Source organism: Schistocerca nitens, chromosome 4, assembly GCF_023898315.1.
Source record: "Schistocerca nitens isolate TAMUIC-IGC-003100 chromosome 4, iqSchNite1.1, whole genome shotgun sequence".
Taxonomy (NCBI): domain Eukaryota; kingdom Metazoa; phylum Arthropoda; class Insecta; order Orthoptera; family Acrididae; genus Schistocerca; species Schistocerca nitens.
Window position 1 is genome coordinate 686,167,524 of NC_064617.1, and position 17,337 is coordinate 686,184,860.

The 17,337-nt window shown below is 40.2% G+C and overlaps 1 protein-coding gene across 2 annotated transcripts in view; it reads left to right on the forward strand.

Moving 5' to 3' along the window:
- LOC126252873 (sodium-coupled monocarboxylate transporter 1) overlaps positions 1-17,337 on the forward strand; it is a 360,467-nt gene that overhangs the window by 313,591 nt on the left and 29,539 nt on the right. For both annotated transcript variants that reach the window (XM_049953830.1, XM_049953829.1), the window contains 3 exons: positions 2,485-2,642; positions 2,772-2,912; positions 3,125-3,343. In XM_049953830.1, coding sequence (XP_049809787.1) covers positions 2,485-2,642; positions 2,772-2,912; positions 3,125-3,343 — 518 coding nt within the window. The remainder of the gene's footprint in view (positions 1-2,484; positions 2,643-2,771; positions 2,913-3,124; positions 3,344-17,337) is intronic.

Here is a 17,337-nt window from a genome sequence, read left to right on the forward strand (position 1 = left end):
GGGTGGCCAAGCGGTTCTAGGCGCTACAGTCTGGTTCAAATCCTGCCTCGGGCATGGATGTGTGTGCTGTCCTTAGATTAGTTAGGTTTAAGTAGTTCTAAGTTCTAGGGGACTGATGACCTCAGAAGTTAAGTCCCATAGTGCTCAGAGCCATTTGAACACACGCACCTTTGCCCCTGTGTGGTAGAGGCTGGACGAACAGTGCCAGTGCTGCATTTCGGCATGTGGACTAGGTTGCGGTAGGGGTTGTGTCAAGTGGGTTGGGTAGAGGGAGAAAAGAGAACCAGGATGCAGGGAGAGGTTTTGGGGTTGTGTGGCCAGTGGCTCAGAGGGAGACAGCCAGACTGCCAGCTAGGAATACAGGAGAAAGGGATGGCAGGTGCACTGGCTAGGCACGTGATGCACTGTTGTCTGAGCCAGCGGGGAGCAGAGCATGCTCAAGGTGATATGGGGATGTGGATTGGGATGGGTGACAGGAAAGAGGAAGTGGAAACTGTTGAGTTTAGGGTGTGGGGACAATGGGTTACTGGAGATTGAGGCCAAGACAATTATGAGAACGAAGACCGTGTTGCAAGGAGAGCCTGCAAACTGGCTCTGTCCCTCTGAGTAACTAGCCTCTCATCCCCAATCTCTCTCCCTGCCTCCAACCTCTCTCTCCCTCCACCCACCCTACCCAACACAATCCCCACCAAAACCTGCTCCACCTGCTGAAATGCAGCATTGGCAATGTTTGTCCAATCCACGCCGTATAGGGGCATAGGTTGGTAGGTGTGTGTGTGTGTGTGTGTGTGTGTGTGTGTGTGTGTGTGTGTGTGTGTGTGTGTGTGTGTGTGGTTGTTTTACTTTAGCTTGAAATTGCCTGTGCCTATCAGCAACTCCAATCCAAAAGTATTTACATCCATGTACATATATGCGGTGACAGATTCCAGTTGCACCTCATTGATATTGTAGACATAGGATACTATTTTTCTGGATTTTGTGAAGTGCATAATTTTGGATTTCTGTATGCTGCCAACATCTGCATCACATTCAAATCTTATCAAGACCTACTTAGATATTTTTGCAGCAAATAACTTCATCATCTGAAAAAAGTCTGAGGTTACTGTTAATATTGGATGAAACAACACGTTTTCTGTTACCATTCACTGTTTATTTATATCCACAATGCAATTCAAAGGTTCAAACCTCCATCATCAATTTGATTTATATGTGTTAATATGACATCTGCATGTTGTGTTATGACTTTGGGGCAATCTGTGGCACAGTCTAATTGAGAAACAAAACACTATTTCAGAACATAGGTTTGGGGAGGTTTTTGACTCAAAACTAAATATAACTGTAAACATGAAAATAAAACAACTAAAACAGAATAATTTCAATTACTTTCAGATTTATATTTACATTTAGTCAAAACTTTCCCCAGAACCATGTTCTGAAGTAGTGTTTTGTTTCTCTAATAGGCAGTGGCACAGGTTACCACAAAGTTGTAACACAACACATGCATGTCATATTAACAGATGGAGGTTTATAACTTTGAAATCTGTCGTGGATATAAACAAACAGTGACTGAACAGTAAACTTGTTGTTTCATTCAATATCAATAACAGTCACAGTAAAGCCTATCCTAAAATGTTTGCATATAAAGTTACTATTAATATTGGCTGTTTCATCTTTAATATACATCATGAACAGCAAATACATTTCTCAGGGGCACGCCTGAAGCAGTTTTCACTTCTATCAATGACTATCCATCCAAAACAACATGCTGCACCCTTGCTGTAAAGTATAGTCACTCATGACAATAACATTATGTAAAACGGATCTATATGAGTTCTGAAGAAAGACTGTTTGAAAGTTTAGCATTGTTTTCAGTCTTGATTATGTGCCTATCAACTGCTCTAGTTAACATTTGTTCTCGTACAGTTTCTAAATCTACCTACAGCTTGTGACCCACACAGTCATTAGAATTACTAGTTTCAAACAGCAGATGTTACAATAGTACTCATGATTCAGAAATTACAATAATTTTTTAGTATAAATGACAGTGGCAATAGTTGTTTGTGCATTTAGAATGAGGTAAATTCTTATGACGTCATTTGGAGTTTAGTCTGTAACACTAGTTTTGAGCAATGCCTGAGATTCTTGCCACTACAAATTTTCAAACTTAGTATTGATACCAAATTTTATGAGCTGAATGTTTCTTCCCCACACTTCCCAGTGTGTGATCAGAGATTTGTGCTTGTATTTATAGTTCTAAATTGGATGTATGAAACAGAATGTGGAGATCACTGAATACAGCAATCATAACAGATTAATATTCTGCAACTTAAGCTCAAAGATCCCTATCCTAAGTAGTGAATGAAATTTATGTAGAAATTTTTTTGTGAAAGTCATTGACATATGTCTGATTTATTTGTTCTTTGTCACATTGGTTTTCTGTATTGACAATTTACTTTAATACACGAACCGGTCATTTTTTTTCAGGGTGGACTAAAATCTGCAATACATGTTGATATGATTCAAGGCTTGGTGACTATTGCATGCAGTGTGACTATAATAATTAAGGGAGCACTAGATGTACCAGGAGGTGTAGCAGACGTATTCAAGATACCAAGTGAACAAGGAAGATTGCAGTTTTTTGAGTAAGTTTGATATATTCCTGCAGTATGTAATGTGCATACTGTTAAAGTGAAAAATTGCAGTCAAATAACTACTATAACTATTCTGTTTTTAAAAACTCATGGTATCTTCAAACTCATTCTCATTTACAGCTTTGATCTTGACCCTACAATCCGTGTTGCAACACTATCAGCTGTGTTTGGTCAACTTTTCATGTCACTGTCAATATTTGGCTGCCAACAAAATTTTGTGCAAAGATATATCAGTATGGGATCTGTTCGTGAAGTTACTAAGTAAGTTCTTGAAACAATAGAATCTTTTTAAATTTAAGATTCTTACAGTTAATGACATAAATTCATAGCATTATTGATATGCAAATATTATAATGAGAGTCTGGTAATCATTTATGTTTGCTTAATACCACAGTTTTAATATTGTGAACAGAATAGCTTATCCTAAAGTATACCATGAATTAGTTAATAATTAAATGTTGTTTTCTTTTCAGAACACTCATGACAAACATACCTGTCATCACAGTATTGTTTAGTTTGTCTTGGGTAGTTGGCATGGTCATTTTCGCCAATTATGTTAACTGTGACCCACTCTCTTTGGGCTACATCAGCAAGATAGATGAAATAGTGCCATTCTTTGTGGAGGACAAGTTTTCCTTTCTGCCTGGATTTCTGGGACTTGTCATGGGATCTCTCTTCAATGGCGCTCTGAGGTATACTTCTATAAATAACAATAGTGCTTTAAATTAGCAAAAGTTTCACACATTTATTTTGAATTATATGCATTTCTCTCTGTCCCTCAATTAGTGAGATGATTAGGTTCAGCTGCCAAATTATAGTAGTGTGGGGGGAAGGGGAGCGAGTGAGTGAGTGAGTGAGTGAGTGAGTGTGTGTGTGTGTGTTTTCAACAACCTGTTCAGAAGACTGCAGTGATGACTGAGAGGCAAAGATTTTCCAACAAGACCCAATAATCGGCTATGTAAACTTTTGGGATGGTGGAGAAGACAGTCTTAAATATTACAGTTATAATAACGGTAAACATCTCAGGAGATATTTAAGTGCTCCATGAACATATTTCTTGAGTGAAATGTGATGGCATTGAACGTGACATGACTCTGGACAAATGAAGATTTGTGCCAGACTTTCTGTTTTTCATGAGCAGATTACAATTGACTCATAACACTTCTGTAACTCACTTCATTAACATGTACACAACATGGAATGTTCAATCCTTTCTCAGATATTACCACAACCTACAGAAAGCGTGTGCCGGTTTGTTCTCAAATTAAAATGAACAAAAAATCAGACAACACAATCAGCCAGAAGTTTCTATAAGTTATTGAATCACTAGAAAAAGATGAGTTAATTGGTATTGTGCTACTTATAATGGTCAGGTCCAACACTGCAGCTTCTGGATCAAAGTAACTAAGCAAGAAGTGAGGAAGATGGCATTATACTCATGATGGCTTTAACACACTCCTTAGGTGCTTTAGTATGATTTTTTAATGTTTCTTTTGTTATTTGCTATAGGCAATCATGTCCATGCAACCAGTTTCATTCTTTACAAATGTTACTAATTATCTCTGGTCTGATGCAGCTCTCCACACTAGTCGAACTGCAACCTACGTCCAATTGACCCTGCTTAATGTGAATGTCTATGTCTCTGTCTACAATTTACTTCCCCCTCCCCATATACACTCTTCCCTCCATCACCTAACCAACCATTCCTTGGTGCCTCAAATGTGTCCTTCAAACTAAACCTTTCTTTTAGTCAAGTTGTGCCATAAGTTTGTTCTTTTCCCAATTAGATTCAGTATCTCCTCATCAGTTATTCTGTCTACTCATCTAATCTTCAGCATTCTTCTGTAGCACTACATTTCAGTTATTACTATTCTCTTCTTGCTGAAATGCTTATTTGCGTATCATCCACTTTTCACTTCTATACAAGGCTACACTCCAGACAAATACCTTCAGAAAAGACTTCCTAACACTTAAATTTATATTACATACTAACAAATTCCTCTTTTTCAGAAATGTTCTTCTTGTTATTGCCAGTCTGCATTTTATATCCTCTCTACTTTGACAATGTGCTACTTAAATGTATATATTGCACTCAATGCTTACACATCTCTGGAAGTGAATTATATCTTTGATCGAGTTGATAGTCACAGTTTGAGTTCATATGCCATTCTGTTTTACTGTTTGCAGATATAATTTTTTTAGAACAAAATTAGACATGATTTACATACAGAACAATTTGGCATTACTCTGCAGAAAAAATATTTATTATAGCATCCATGATTAAATCTTAGTCTCAAAATAATGGCAGAAAATGTTCTGGTGGTGCTTCATAGTCTTTTTCAATAACTTTCAGTGTGCTTGCAATTCTCAAAAGGAGAAAAGAAGAAAGGAAGATAAAGATTTAACATCCCATCATGATGGCATTAGAGATGGAGCACAAGCTCACTTAGGGGAAGGAAATTGCCCGTGTCTTTTTTAAAACAAGTATCCCATTATTTCCCTTAATAACGAAACATGATCCAACAGCAAAAAGTTTCGACACTGGTCCATAATTTCCATGGTACATGGTTTTCTTCACCACATGGCATCATCCATACTGCAATGTCCATCACTCCTTCTTTCTGAATAGCAACTTAATCATAGCTTTTCATGGCACTGTGGAAAAAACTGAGAACTGGTACTAGTCACTTGTGGTGACAAAAGAAAACCAACACCTTAGAAAGCTGGCCTTATTATTTTGTTAGAGATTCGCAGACTTCAGTTTGGTTGTACAGTCAGAAGTGATGTTGAAACATGCAAAACATCCAGTGAACTTGTGACTTAATAATGAATGGTCTCAGGAAATCTAATATGTGTTTTGCTTCCACCAATAGTGAGAACTTTGTACTAACATGTCTCCTAATCACAGCACAAAATGAAGAAACAAAATAACTTTACCAGCTTGAATATCTAAAAGAAATAATGACCACTTTCATGTTGAAAATTTTGAGATGTGTTGTGACTTCCTTGATCCTGAGTGTCTACTACCAAATTATTTCTTCATAATCCTCTAAAATGTTACAAAGAGCTTTAAATGTGGACTTCAGTAATCTGTACGTTAGGGCTTGTCATTTTAGAGGACAAAAATAAAATGTCGTGATTTTTTGTGAATGAGGGGGTCCAAAAACGTGCCTTTTGATGTGAAATATTCAAATTTAATAGGTTTTTCTTTATTGGTAAATATTTAGCTTGGTGAATTTGCACTTGATTATAATATATATGTATATTTCCAACAAAAGGGTATAAATTAGTACAAACTAAAGAAAAATTTGCTCAAAAAGTGGTTTATTGAACTCAAACAACTTTTTTGCCTCTATTATCAAACACTGAAAACACATCATGTGAATGAAAAAAACTTCAATTAATAATATAGATCTACTCTTGCTTTGATTCATTCCTATAAATCATTCTTCTGTGTGCTTCTTGGCATATAATGTATGATTCTTATTTATCAGGAGCCTCTGTCACTTGTTTCACCTACCTCTCCATGGACTGTCATGACATTGCTACATTTGAACTTGCATTGGCTCTTGAACAAGCTTCCAAGTTTCTGATGTTTTGAGTTTACAAATATGTGAAGGCTGATACACTTTTTCTGACTAGCCTGTCAGTTCCAAAAGTGAAATTGCACATAGATTTACTGCAGATGTCTTCCTAGGGCAAACAAATAGGTCTCCTGCTATATCATCATCTTCATTCCTCAATTCAGTTGTCTTCTGTGTCCCTGCTTTACTTTCTTCTTGGTCTTCCATGCATAAAAGTGTCTGAAGCACCATTTCACTAAATGTGAACCACGATGAACATTGGATTGTCAGAAAACAATATCTGTTACTGCCTTCTTCTGGGATTTTAGAAGCTTCAGTTTGTAAAGAATATGACAGAGTCCTTCCATCCGAGAGAATTTCGATTTGATTGTAAAACAGCAGGGATAGTGAACAGCAACAGTGTATTCCAAAAGCACTTGTAATGTTTTCAAGTTGTTGCCTTTAAGGTCATGTTTTAAAAGTCATACATGATAAATCGTATTTGCAGTTGTTAACCACCAAGAGTGGCTTGCAGAACCAATTTCTGGTACTGCAATATCAGTCAGAAGTGCACCTGTCCTTGTAGTCTGAGTTATCCTGTAACCATAGGCCCTACATGTAGACAGATCTTTGACAACAGAGTCACTCATTGGAACCAGACACACTGGAAAGAAAATTGTGAGAAATGAGGGATGGATGACAAGTTCTGTTGCACTATCAAGCACTCCACTTGCTGTTAGACAAAGTTTTCCCATCTAGCTGTTTGATCAAGTGGCTCATAGATACTCATTGGTATGAAGAGCACAAATCTACCAGGTTAGTTTACAATTAAGCTTTGTCTCAACACAGTGCTTGACTTCTCTTTCCCAGTCAGCGATAACTTCAGCATATTTCCTTTTCATTAAGTCTTTCTCTGGAGTAAAATGGCAAAAATATATTCCATCTGGCTGACTGCAAACTGTGTAATGTTCTCCTTTCACAATACTTGGAAACTGGTAACTTGAGTTACCTGCTCATAACAGAATTCAGTGAAATCTTGGCTTCCATCAAAGAAGATAACATTCCGTCTTTCTTGTCCTGCATTGACCATGAAATTTTTCATCAAGTAATTCAAGACTTTTTTTTGGGCTCTTTTCACTTTATTATGATGAACCACTAGTCTCCTTCAGTAATTAATCAAGCATCCACTATGTAGCTTTTGTAATGACAGCTGTTGTATGTAGCGTGACACAATACCTAATACTTTGCTCTGCAACACTGCACAATTGTGATGTGTTATACTAACTTGTACTTCATGCTGAAGATACATTAGAATGATATCTGCAAAGGGTATTCATCTTTAACATCAGTTGCCTCTGTAGTGGTTTCACCTGATTTTATTTATCTCTTCATTTGTTGTCCTCAGTGTCGACATACTGCTTTGCTACATTGGCTGAAAAATGGGGTTTGTAATTCGGACACTGACTACTGTAAATACTGTAGCTGACAGGTACACATTTGTGTTTCATCATAGTTTACTTTCACTTTCCACAGCCTCCCAATAATACACAGTTATATATGTATGGCCAGTGCGTTATTGCTTAAATTTTTCATAAAGCTCATTAATAGCGTGCAGGCAAACCTCCACATACTGCTACAATAGTTTTCTGTTGAACATCTATGAGCAGTAAAAATGTAACCACATAGTTCACAATCCATTAAATAAATTGAACAGTCACTGTCATTCCTTTAATGCACAGCCTATTGGTGCAACACTTATTTCACAGTTAAGTTGAAGAATTGTTGTCGTTCTAACCAGCACACGTTACTTGTCTGAAACTCGGCTGTGGACTGACTGTCTCATGACCAAAATTTGAGCGCTTATGTATCATCACAATAATAGGTACTGAAACTACACATTGTTTGAAGTTTAATTTCAAGAAATTACAGTTAAAGCTTAACTCATTAAATTAACTGACTACATCAAAAAATTGGTTCTTTTTAACAGTTTCTTCTACTACAAATGTTAGGCCAAATTATTTGTTTAAATGATGAAATTAACAAATATCATTATGAAAACAATACTTTTGACAAAACTGTTAATTACTTTGGAATTAGTTAAGGGCTGGCTTTGCTAACATGTTTTCAAATAGAGCCAAATAGATACTTTCAGATTACTAGTATTTGTTCCATCAAATGTTTATAATTAGAACAGAGTTTATATTTGTTTATCTGCCAACAATAGAATTTAAGTTACGAAACAATTAGTGATTTCACCCTATAACAAAAGATACTAAGTATGAATAGTTGAAATCAATTAGAAAATCAATCACATACATAAAACTAAGCACAAATATCAATATAATAGAGGGAAACATTCCACGTGGGAAAAATATATGTAAAAACAAAGATGATGTGACTTACTGAACGAAAGCACTGGCAGGTCGATAGACACACAAACACACACACAAAATTCAAGCTTTCGCAACAAACTGTTGCCTCATCAGGAAAGCGGGGAAGGAGAGGGAAAGACGAAAGGATGTGGGTTTTAAGGGAGAGGGTAAGGAGTCATTCCAATCCCGGGAGCGGAAAGACTTACCTTAGGGGGAAAAAAGGACAGGTATACACTCACACACACACACATATCCATCCACACATATACAGACACAAGCAGACATATTTAAAGACAAAGGGTTTGGGCAGAGATGTCAGTCGAGGCGGAAGTGAAGAGGCAAAGATGATGTTGAATGACAGGTGAGGTATGAGTGGCAGCAACTTGAAATTAGCGGAGATTGAGGCCTGGTGGGTAACGGGAAGAGAGGATATATTGAAGAGCAAGTTCCCATCTCCGGAGTTCGGATAGGTTGGTGTTGGTGGGAAGTATCCAGAGAACCCGGACGGTGTAACACTGTGCCAAGATGTGCTGGCCGTGCACCAAGGCATGTTTAGCCACAGGGTGATCCTCATTACCAACAAACACTGTCTGCCTGTGTCCATTCATGCGAATGGACAGTTTGTTGGTGGTCATTCCCACATAGAATGCATCACAGTGTAGGCAGGTCAGTTGGTAAATCACGTGGGTGCTTTCACACCTGGCTCTGCCTTTGATCGTGTACACCTTCTGGGTTACAGGACTGGAGTAGGTGGTGGTGGGAGGGTGCATGGGACAGGTTTTACATCGGGGGCGGTTACAAGGATAGGAGCCAGAGGGTAGGGAAGGTGGTTTGGGGATTTCATAGGGATGAACTAACAGGTTACGAAGGTTAGGTGGACGGTGGAAATACACTCTTGGTGGAGTGGGGAGGATTTCATGAAGGATGGATCTCATTTCAGGGCAGGATTTGCAGAAGTCGTATCCCTGCTGGAGAGCCACATTCAGAGTCTGGTCCAGTCCTGGAAAGTATCCTGTCACAAGTGGGGCACTTTTGTGGTTCTTCTGTGGGGGATTCTGGGTTCGATGGGATGAGGAAGTGGCTCTGGTTATTTGCTTCTGTACCAGGTCGGGAGGGTAGTTGCGAGATTCGAAAGCTGTTGTCAGGTTGTTGGTGTAATGGTTCAGGGATTCCGGACTGGAGCAGATTTGTTTGCCACGAAGACCTAGGCTGCAGGGAAGGGACCGTTTGATGTGGAATGGGTGGCAGCTGTCATAATGCAGGTACTGTTGCTTGTTGGTGGGTTTGATGTGGACGGACGTGTGAAGCTGGCCATTGGACAGGTGGAGGTCAACGTCAAGGAAAGTGGCATGGGATTTGGAGTAGGACCAGGTGAATCTGATGGAACCAAAGGAATTGAGGTTGGAGAGGAAATTCTGAAGTTCTTCTTCACTGTGAGTCCAGATCATGAAGATGTCATGAATAAATCTGTACCAAACTTTGGGTTGGCAGGCGTGGGTAACCAAGAAGGCTTCCTCTAAGCGACCCATGAATAGGTTGGCGTACGAGGGGCCCATCCTGGTACCCATGGCTGTTCCCTTTAATTGTTGGTATGTCTGGCCTTCAAAAGTGAAGAAGTTGTGGGTCAAGATGAAGCTGGCTAAGGTGATGAGGAAAGAGGTTTTAGGTAGGGTGGCAGGTGATCGGCGTGAAAGGAAGTGCTCCATCGCAGCGAGGCCCTGGACGTGCGGAATATTTGTGTATAAGGAAGTGGCATCAATGGTTACAAGGATGGTTTCCGGGGGTAACAGATTGGGTAAGGATTCCAGGCATTCGAGAAAGTGGTTGGTGTCTTTGATGAAGGATGGGAGACTGCATGTAATGGGTTGAAAGTGTTGATCTACGTAGGCAGAGATCCGTTCTGTGGGGGCTTGGTAACCAGCTACAATGGGGCGGCCGGGATGATTGGGTTTGTGGATTTTAGGAAGAAGGTAGAAGGTAGGGGTGCGGGGTGTCGGTGGGGTCAGGAGGTTGATGGAGTCAGGTGAAAGGTTTTGCAGGGGGCCTAAGGTTCTGAGGATTCCTTGAAGCTCCGCCTGGACATTGGGAATGGGGTTACCTTGGCAAACTTTGTATGTGGTGTTGTCTGAAAGCTGACGCAGTCCCTCAGCCACATACTCCCAATGATCAAGTACCATGGTCATGGAACCCTTGTCCGCCGGAAGGATGACGATGGATCGGTCAGCCTTCAGATCACGGATAGCCTGGGCTTCAGCAGTGGTGATTTTGGGAGTAGGATTAAGGTTTTTTAAGAAGGATTGAGATGCAAGGCTGGAAGTCAGAAATTCCTGGAAGGTTTGGAGAGGGTGATTTTGAGGAAGAGGAGGTGGGTCCCGCTGCGACGGAGGACGGAACTGTTCCAGGCGGGGTTCAATTTGGATGGTGTTTTGGGGAGTTGGATCATTAGGAGTAGGATTAGGATCATTTTTCTTCGTGGCAAAGTGATATTTCCAGCAGAGAGTACGGGTGTAGGACAGTAAATCTTTGATGAGTGTTGTTTGGTTGAATCTGGGAGTGGGGCTGAAGGTGAGGCCTTTGGATAGGACAGAGGTTTCGGATTGGGAGAGAGGTTTGGAGGAAAGGTTAACTACTGAATTGGGGTGTTGTGGTTCCAGGTTGTGTTGATTGGAATTTTGAGGTTTTGGAGGGAGTGGAGCTGGAAGTGGGAGATTGAGTAGATGGGAGAGACTGGGTTGGTGTGCAATGAGAGGAAGTTGAGGTTTGCTGGAAAGGTCGTGAAGGAAACCTCAACCTCCTCTCATTGCACACCAACCCAGTCTCTCCCATCTACTCAATCTCCCACTTCCAGCTCCACTCCCTCCAAAACCTCAAAATTCCAATCAACACAACCTGGAACCACAACACCCCAATTCAGTAGTTAACCTTTCCTCCAAACCTCTCTCCCAATCCGACACCTCTGTCCTATCCAAAGGCCTCACCTTCAGCCCCACTCCCAGATTCAACCAAACAGCCCTCGTCAAAGATTTACTGTCCTACACCCGTACTCTCTGCTGGAAATATCACTTTGCCACGAAGAAAAATGATCCTAATCCTACTCCTAATGATCCAACTCCCCAAAACACCATCCAAATTGAACCCCGCCTGGAACAGTTCCGTCCTCCGTCGCAGCGGGACCCACCTCCTCTTCCTCAAAATCACCCTCTCCAAACCTTCCAGGAATTTCTGACTTCCAGCCTTGCATCTCAATCCTTCTTAAAAAACCTTAATCCTACTCCCAAAATCACCACTGCTGAAGCCCAGGCTATCCGTGATCTGAAGGCTGACCGATCCATCGTCATCCTTCCGGCGGACAAGGGTTCCATGACCATGGTACTTGATCATTGGGAGTATGTGGCTGAGGGACTGCGTCAGCTTTCAGACAACACCACATACAAAGTTTGCCAAGGTAACCCCATTCCCAATGTCCAGGCAGAGCTTCAAGGAATCCTCAGAACCTTAGGCCCCCTGCAAAACCTTTCACCTGACTCCATCAACCTCCTGACCCCACCGACACCCCGCACCCCTACCTTCTACCTTCTTCCTAAAATCCACAAACCCAATCATCCCGGCCGCCCCATTGTAGCTGGTTACCAAGCCCCCACAGAACGGATCTCTGCCTACGTAGATCAACACCTTCAACCCATTACATGCAGTCTCCCATCCTTCATCAAAGACACCAACCACTTTCTCGAACGCCTGGAATCCTTACCCAATCTGTTACCCCCGGAAACCATCCTTGTAACCATTGATGCCACTTCCTTATACACAAATATTCCGCACGTCCAGGGCCTCGCTGCAATGGAGCACTTCCTTTCACGCCGATCACCTGCCACCCTACCTAAAACCTCTTTCCTCATCACCTTAGCCAGCTTCATCTTGACCCACAACTTCTTCACTTTTGAAGGCCAGACATACCAACAATTAAAGGGAACAGCCATGGGTACCAGGATGGGCCCCTCGTACGCCAACCTATTCATGGGTCGCTTAGAGGAAGCCTTCTTGGTTACCCACGCCTGCCAACCCAAAGTTTGGTACAGATTTATTCATGACATCTTCATGATCTGGACTCACAGTGAAGAAGAACTTCAGAATTTCCTCTCCAACCTCAATTCCTTTGGTTCCATCAGATTCACCTGGTCCTACTCCAAATCCCATGCCACTTTCCTTGACGTTGACCTCCACCTGTCCAATGGCCAGCTTCACACGTCCGTCCACATCAAACCCACCAACAAGCAACAGTACCTGCATTATGACAGCTGCCACCCATTCCACATCAAACGGTCCCTTCCCTACAGCCTAGGTCTTCGTGGCAAACAAATCTGCTCCAGTCCGGAATCCCTGAACCATTACACCAACAACCTGACAACAGCTTTCGAATCTCGCAACTACCCTCCCGACCTGGTACAGAAGCAAATAACCAGAGCCACTTCCTCATCCCATCGAACCCAGAATCCCCCACAGAAGAACCACAAAAGTGCCCCACTTGTGACAGGATACTTTCCGGGACTGGACCAGACTCTGAATGTGGCTCTCCAGCAGGGATACGACTTCTGCAAATCCTGCCCTGAAATGAGATCCATCCTTCATGAAATCCTCCCCACTCCACCAAGAGTGTATTTCCGCCGTCCACCTAACCTTCGTAACCTGTTAGTTCATCCCTATGAAATCCCCAAACCACCTTCCCTACCCTCTGGCTCCTATCCTTGTAACCGCCCCCGGTGTAAAACCTGTCCCATGCACCCTCCCACCACCACCTACTCCAGTCCTGTAACCCGGAAGGTGTACACGATCAAAGGCAGAGCCACATGTGAAAGCACCCACATGATTTACCAACTGACCTGCCTACACTGTGATGCATTCTATGTGGGAATGACCACCAACAAACTGTCCATTCGCATGAATGAACACAGGCAGACAGTGTTTGTTGGTAATGAGGATCACCCTGTGGTAAACATGCCTTGTTGCACGGCCAGCACATCTTGGCACAGTGTTACACCGTCCGGGTTCTCTGGATACTTCCCACCAACACCAACCTATCCGAACTCCGGAGATGGGAACTTGCTCTTCAATATATCCTCTCTTCCCGTTACCCACCAGGCCTCAATCTCCGCTAATTTCAAGTTGCCACCACTCATACCTCACCTGTCATTCAACATCATCTTTGCCTCTTCACTTCCGCCTCGACTGACATCTCTGCCCAAACCCTTTGTCTTTAAATATGTCTGCTTGTGTCTGTATATGTGTGGATGGATATGTGTGTGTGTGTGAGTGTATACCTGTCCTTTTTTCCCCCTAAGGTAAGTCTTTCCGCTCCCGGGATTGGAATGACTCCTTACCCTCTCCCTTAAAACCCACATCCTTTCGTCTTTCCCTCTCCTTCCCCTCTTTCCTGATGAGGCAACAGTTTGTTGCGAAAGCTTGAATTTTGTGTGTGTGTTTGTGTTTGTTTGTGTGTCTATCAACCTGCCAGCGCTTTCGTTCGGTAAGTCACATCATCTTTGTTTTTACATAAACTAAGCACAAAATTAGATCTGATATTAAACACTTTAAAACAGAGGGCCAATCTTTCTCTTTTATGAAAATGCAGATTATATTCATGTATGCTAATGGTGATTAGTTAAACATGAAAAAATGAATTTAAGGAGGCAGATGGCAAAAGAAGAGGGGAATTAAAATTATCCCAGCTTGCTTCATCACATCACTCCCTCACTGGATTGACCAGATATATATTGCAAATAACAAACTGGACAATTCAATGACCACAAGTGACACCAGACATTAGGTTTAAAATCTACACACACAAAAATTTTACATAAGAAATCTAATCAAAATTACAGTACATACTTTTTTTCCAATTTATACTTATGTGAACTGGCCATACAGAAATCCCTGTACAAAATATTCACTTACAGTGTATTGTATATTTACATAAAATATCTGCAAGTTATACTTTTAACAAAAAATTAGGCATCTTCATCATAAGTGATCTCATTTTTAAGTTAAGATTACATTTAAAGATGCATATCATTTGATACAAGTCCTGTCTTGCAAACAAAATATTAATCCTCATGGGTAGCAAAGAAGTTAAATTTCACTTGCTCAATGTTTAGTATTTTTTACTAGCATTTTAACTTTTTCAATGAGCTTTAACACACTTTCTCACCCAGCTGTCCATACCTTCAACAGGTCCAAGTGGCAGTTAGCAAGGAAATGCACTGCGATTAGTTCCCTTGGAGGTGGTTCTCCTCCGCCACAGTACATGAAAAAATGAGACAAAATGCCGTACTTCAGTACACTTACTTTTACTTCTAACTTAAGTGTAAGAAAAAAATATGTTTAACACTAATGGCAAATGATAGTCATTACATCTTACAAAAATACATTACATAGTTCTCATAACATTTCAATAATTATCACTAAAATTGACTATAGTACAAAAGGTAGGTGACTAAAAAAAGTTTTAAAATCAAGTACACATTACACTATAAAATATTACTTTGGGCAACTATGTTTAAAGTTGGAATTCCTTAATGTTAGAAAAGCTTTACCAGGACATGCTTCTGTGGATAGACAGTTATATCTATATACTGATGGCACTGAAACAACAAACACTTCTATTATATCACAATTAATATTAATCCCTAGTATTCAAGATGGCTGAATATTGTCTCTCCTGCTACACCAGTAAGCTGATTACTTCAGATGTTAATTATACTCCACATATGCTGACACCTTTCAATTTTCATTTTACCTTACCTCTATTCTATGTTTGACATGAATTCTTTAACCATGGTACCTCTTTACTTTCTATTACATGAAAGTTGAAGATAGTGTTTCTGATTTTCTTATAAGCTACAGACAGGATAGTAGAAGAGTTTGTCTGCTTCAGGAAACATGAAAAATGAGACAGACAGCTGGGGTAAACATTATTGCCACATAATAAATCCAACACAGAATGTTGAACCCCCTACTTACTAATTGTTCTAGAAATTAGTCCCAAATATTACATCACTGCTGAGATATTGAATCAGCAACAAACTGATTTTCAACAGCTGTTTTGCCAATTTCACAATTAATAGTATCTCATGTTTCACACTTTTTGAGAGCTTACCTGTAGCACCAATAACTTGTATTCGAGAAACATGCATGATTACTATACACTCTTTGTTCTTAATAGATTCAAAAAATGCTTGTGACGTGCCATTCAAATCACAACACTGTCCAATAAACACTTAGCCTGTATACCTTGTACACTTGCTGTTATTACAGGTTCACACACTTCTTTTTTGTTTACCGTGTGATCTTGTTCATACAACAAATTCTCATTAATTCTTTCTTTACTTAACACACTGCCCTCATTATAAATTATAAATTCAAATACCCCCTTCTCATCACTACTGTATTTGTCATTGCTATCATCGTTACAACTACAGTCAGAATCAGGCCCACTGTCACTTACGCTGTGCTTGAAATTTTGTACCTCTTCCACCTTTTTCTATATTTCAGTCAATTTTGAATCTACATTTTGTTTACTTTGTCCAGTTTTTCCTCTAAAACTACTGCACACTTGGTTTCTATGTCAGTTTCTGAATCATTTTTAATGTGATCGATTTGGTTCTCAAGTTTAATACTATTTTCAGCTCATTGTTTGTCAAAAACCTCCACCTTCCTACTACTGTCATCACAAAGTTTCTCTCTCTGTTCTACACATTTACTACTTGATGTTAAATTCTCATTTGTATTAGGTACTACTTTCTTCATACCATTTTCCATCCTATTCATACCAATTGCAACAGTAGGCAAAACAAGAGGGTATTAAAATTATCCCAGCTTGCTTCATCACACCTCATCTCTTTTTTGGAGAAAATAATTTCATTTGACTGTAATGTTAACTCTTCCTCCATTTTCTGTTTGTATTCAGAAATTCTTCGTAATTCATTTTCTTGCCTCTTCTGCTTTTTAATTTGTCTCCCATGCACAGGTAGGTCTGGTAACCCAATCTGATGCTGTCCCATAGACCCAACTTTCTCTCTTTGACCTATAATACGCACCATTGCTTTGACAGGGATTTTAATTTCCTTAGAACAAGAACATGAGATGTCCACTCCATGTTTACAGTTAGCATCACCAGGACCTGGACCATCAAATTCTGAAGATAGCTTGATCTCAAACTTGCAATTGAGAATGTCATGGAGCTTGTCTAAAGTTGCTATGAAAGCCTCTTTCACTTCAAGGTTTCCTCTGCCAGGTGACATGTTTTGGCCTTTTCCCAGTTTTCTTCTACTTTCTTCAGACCTGTGACTCTAGAATTTAAAATGAGCACTACAAAACAAGTATTTGCTAGCTGCCACTTTTCCAGTACTTTTGGATAAATATCCTTTGCAAGATTGGCCACAGGGTAATTTCTATCTATCCTCTCTGCTCCCTTAGTGGAAGCACATATCTTAGAACATCATGCAGAGTTGGGAGTTCAGAAAGCAGCATTTCTCGACCAGTTCCAATGAAGTTACTCATGTGAGTGGCAATTCCCAGTCTTGTTCTTCTTTAACTAGCCATGGTTCTGAATTTTTTGGATTTTGAAAGTAGAAGAAACTATTTGTGCTTGGAAAAAGAAAAACAAAAAATGCCACAATTTGTGTGATGTTAAAAAAAAGACACTCTGCTGCAAATGAATATTGTTGGTTTAAAATCTTTTATGAGTGACTTAAAATG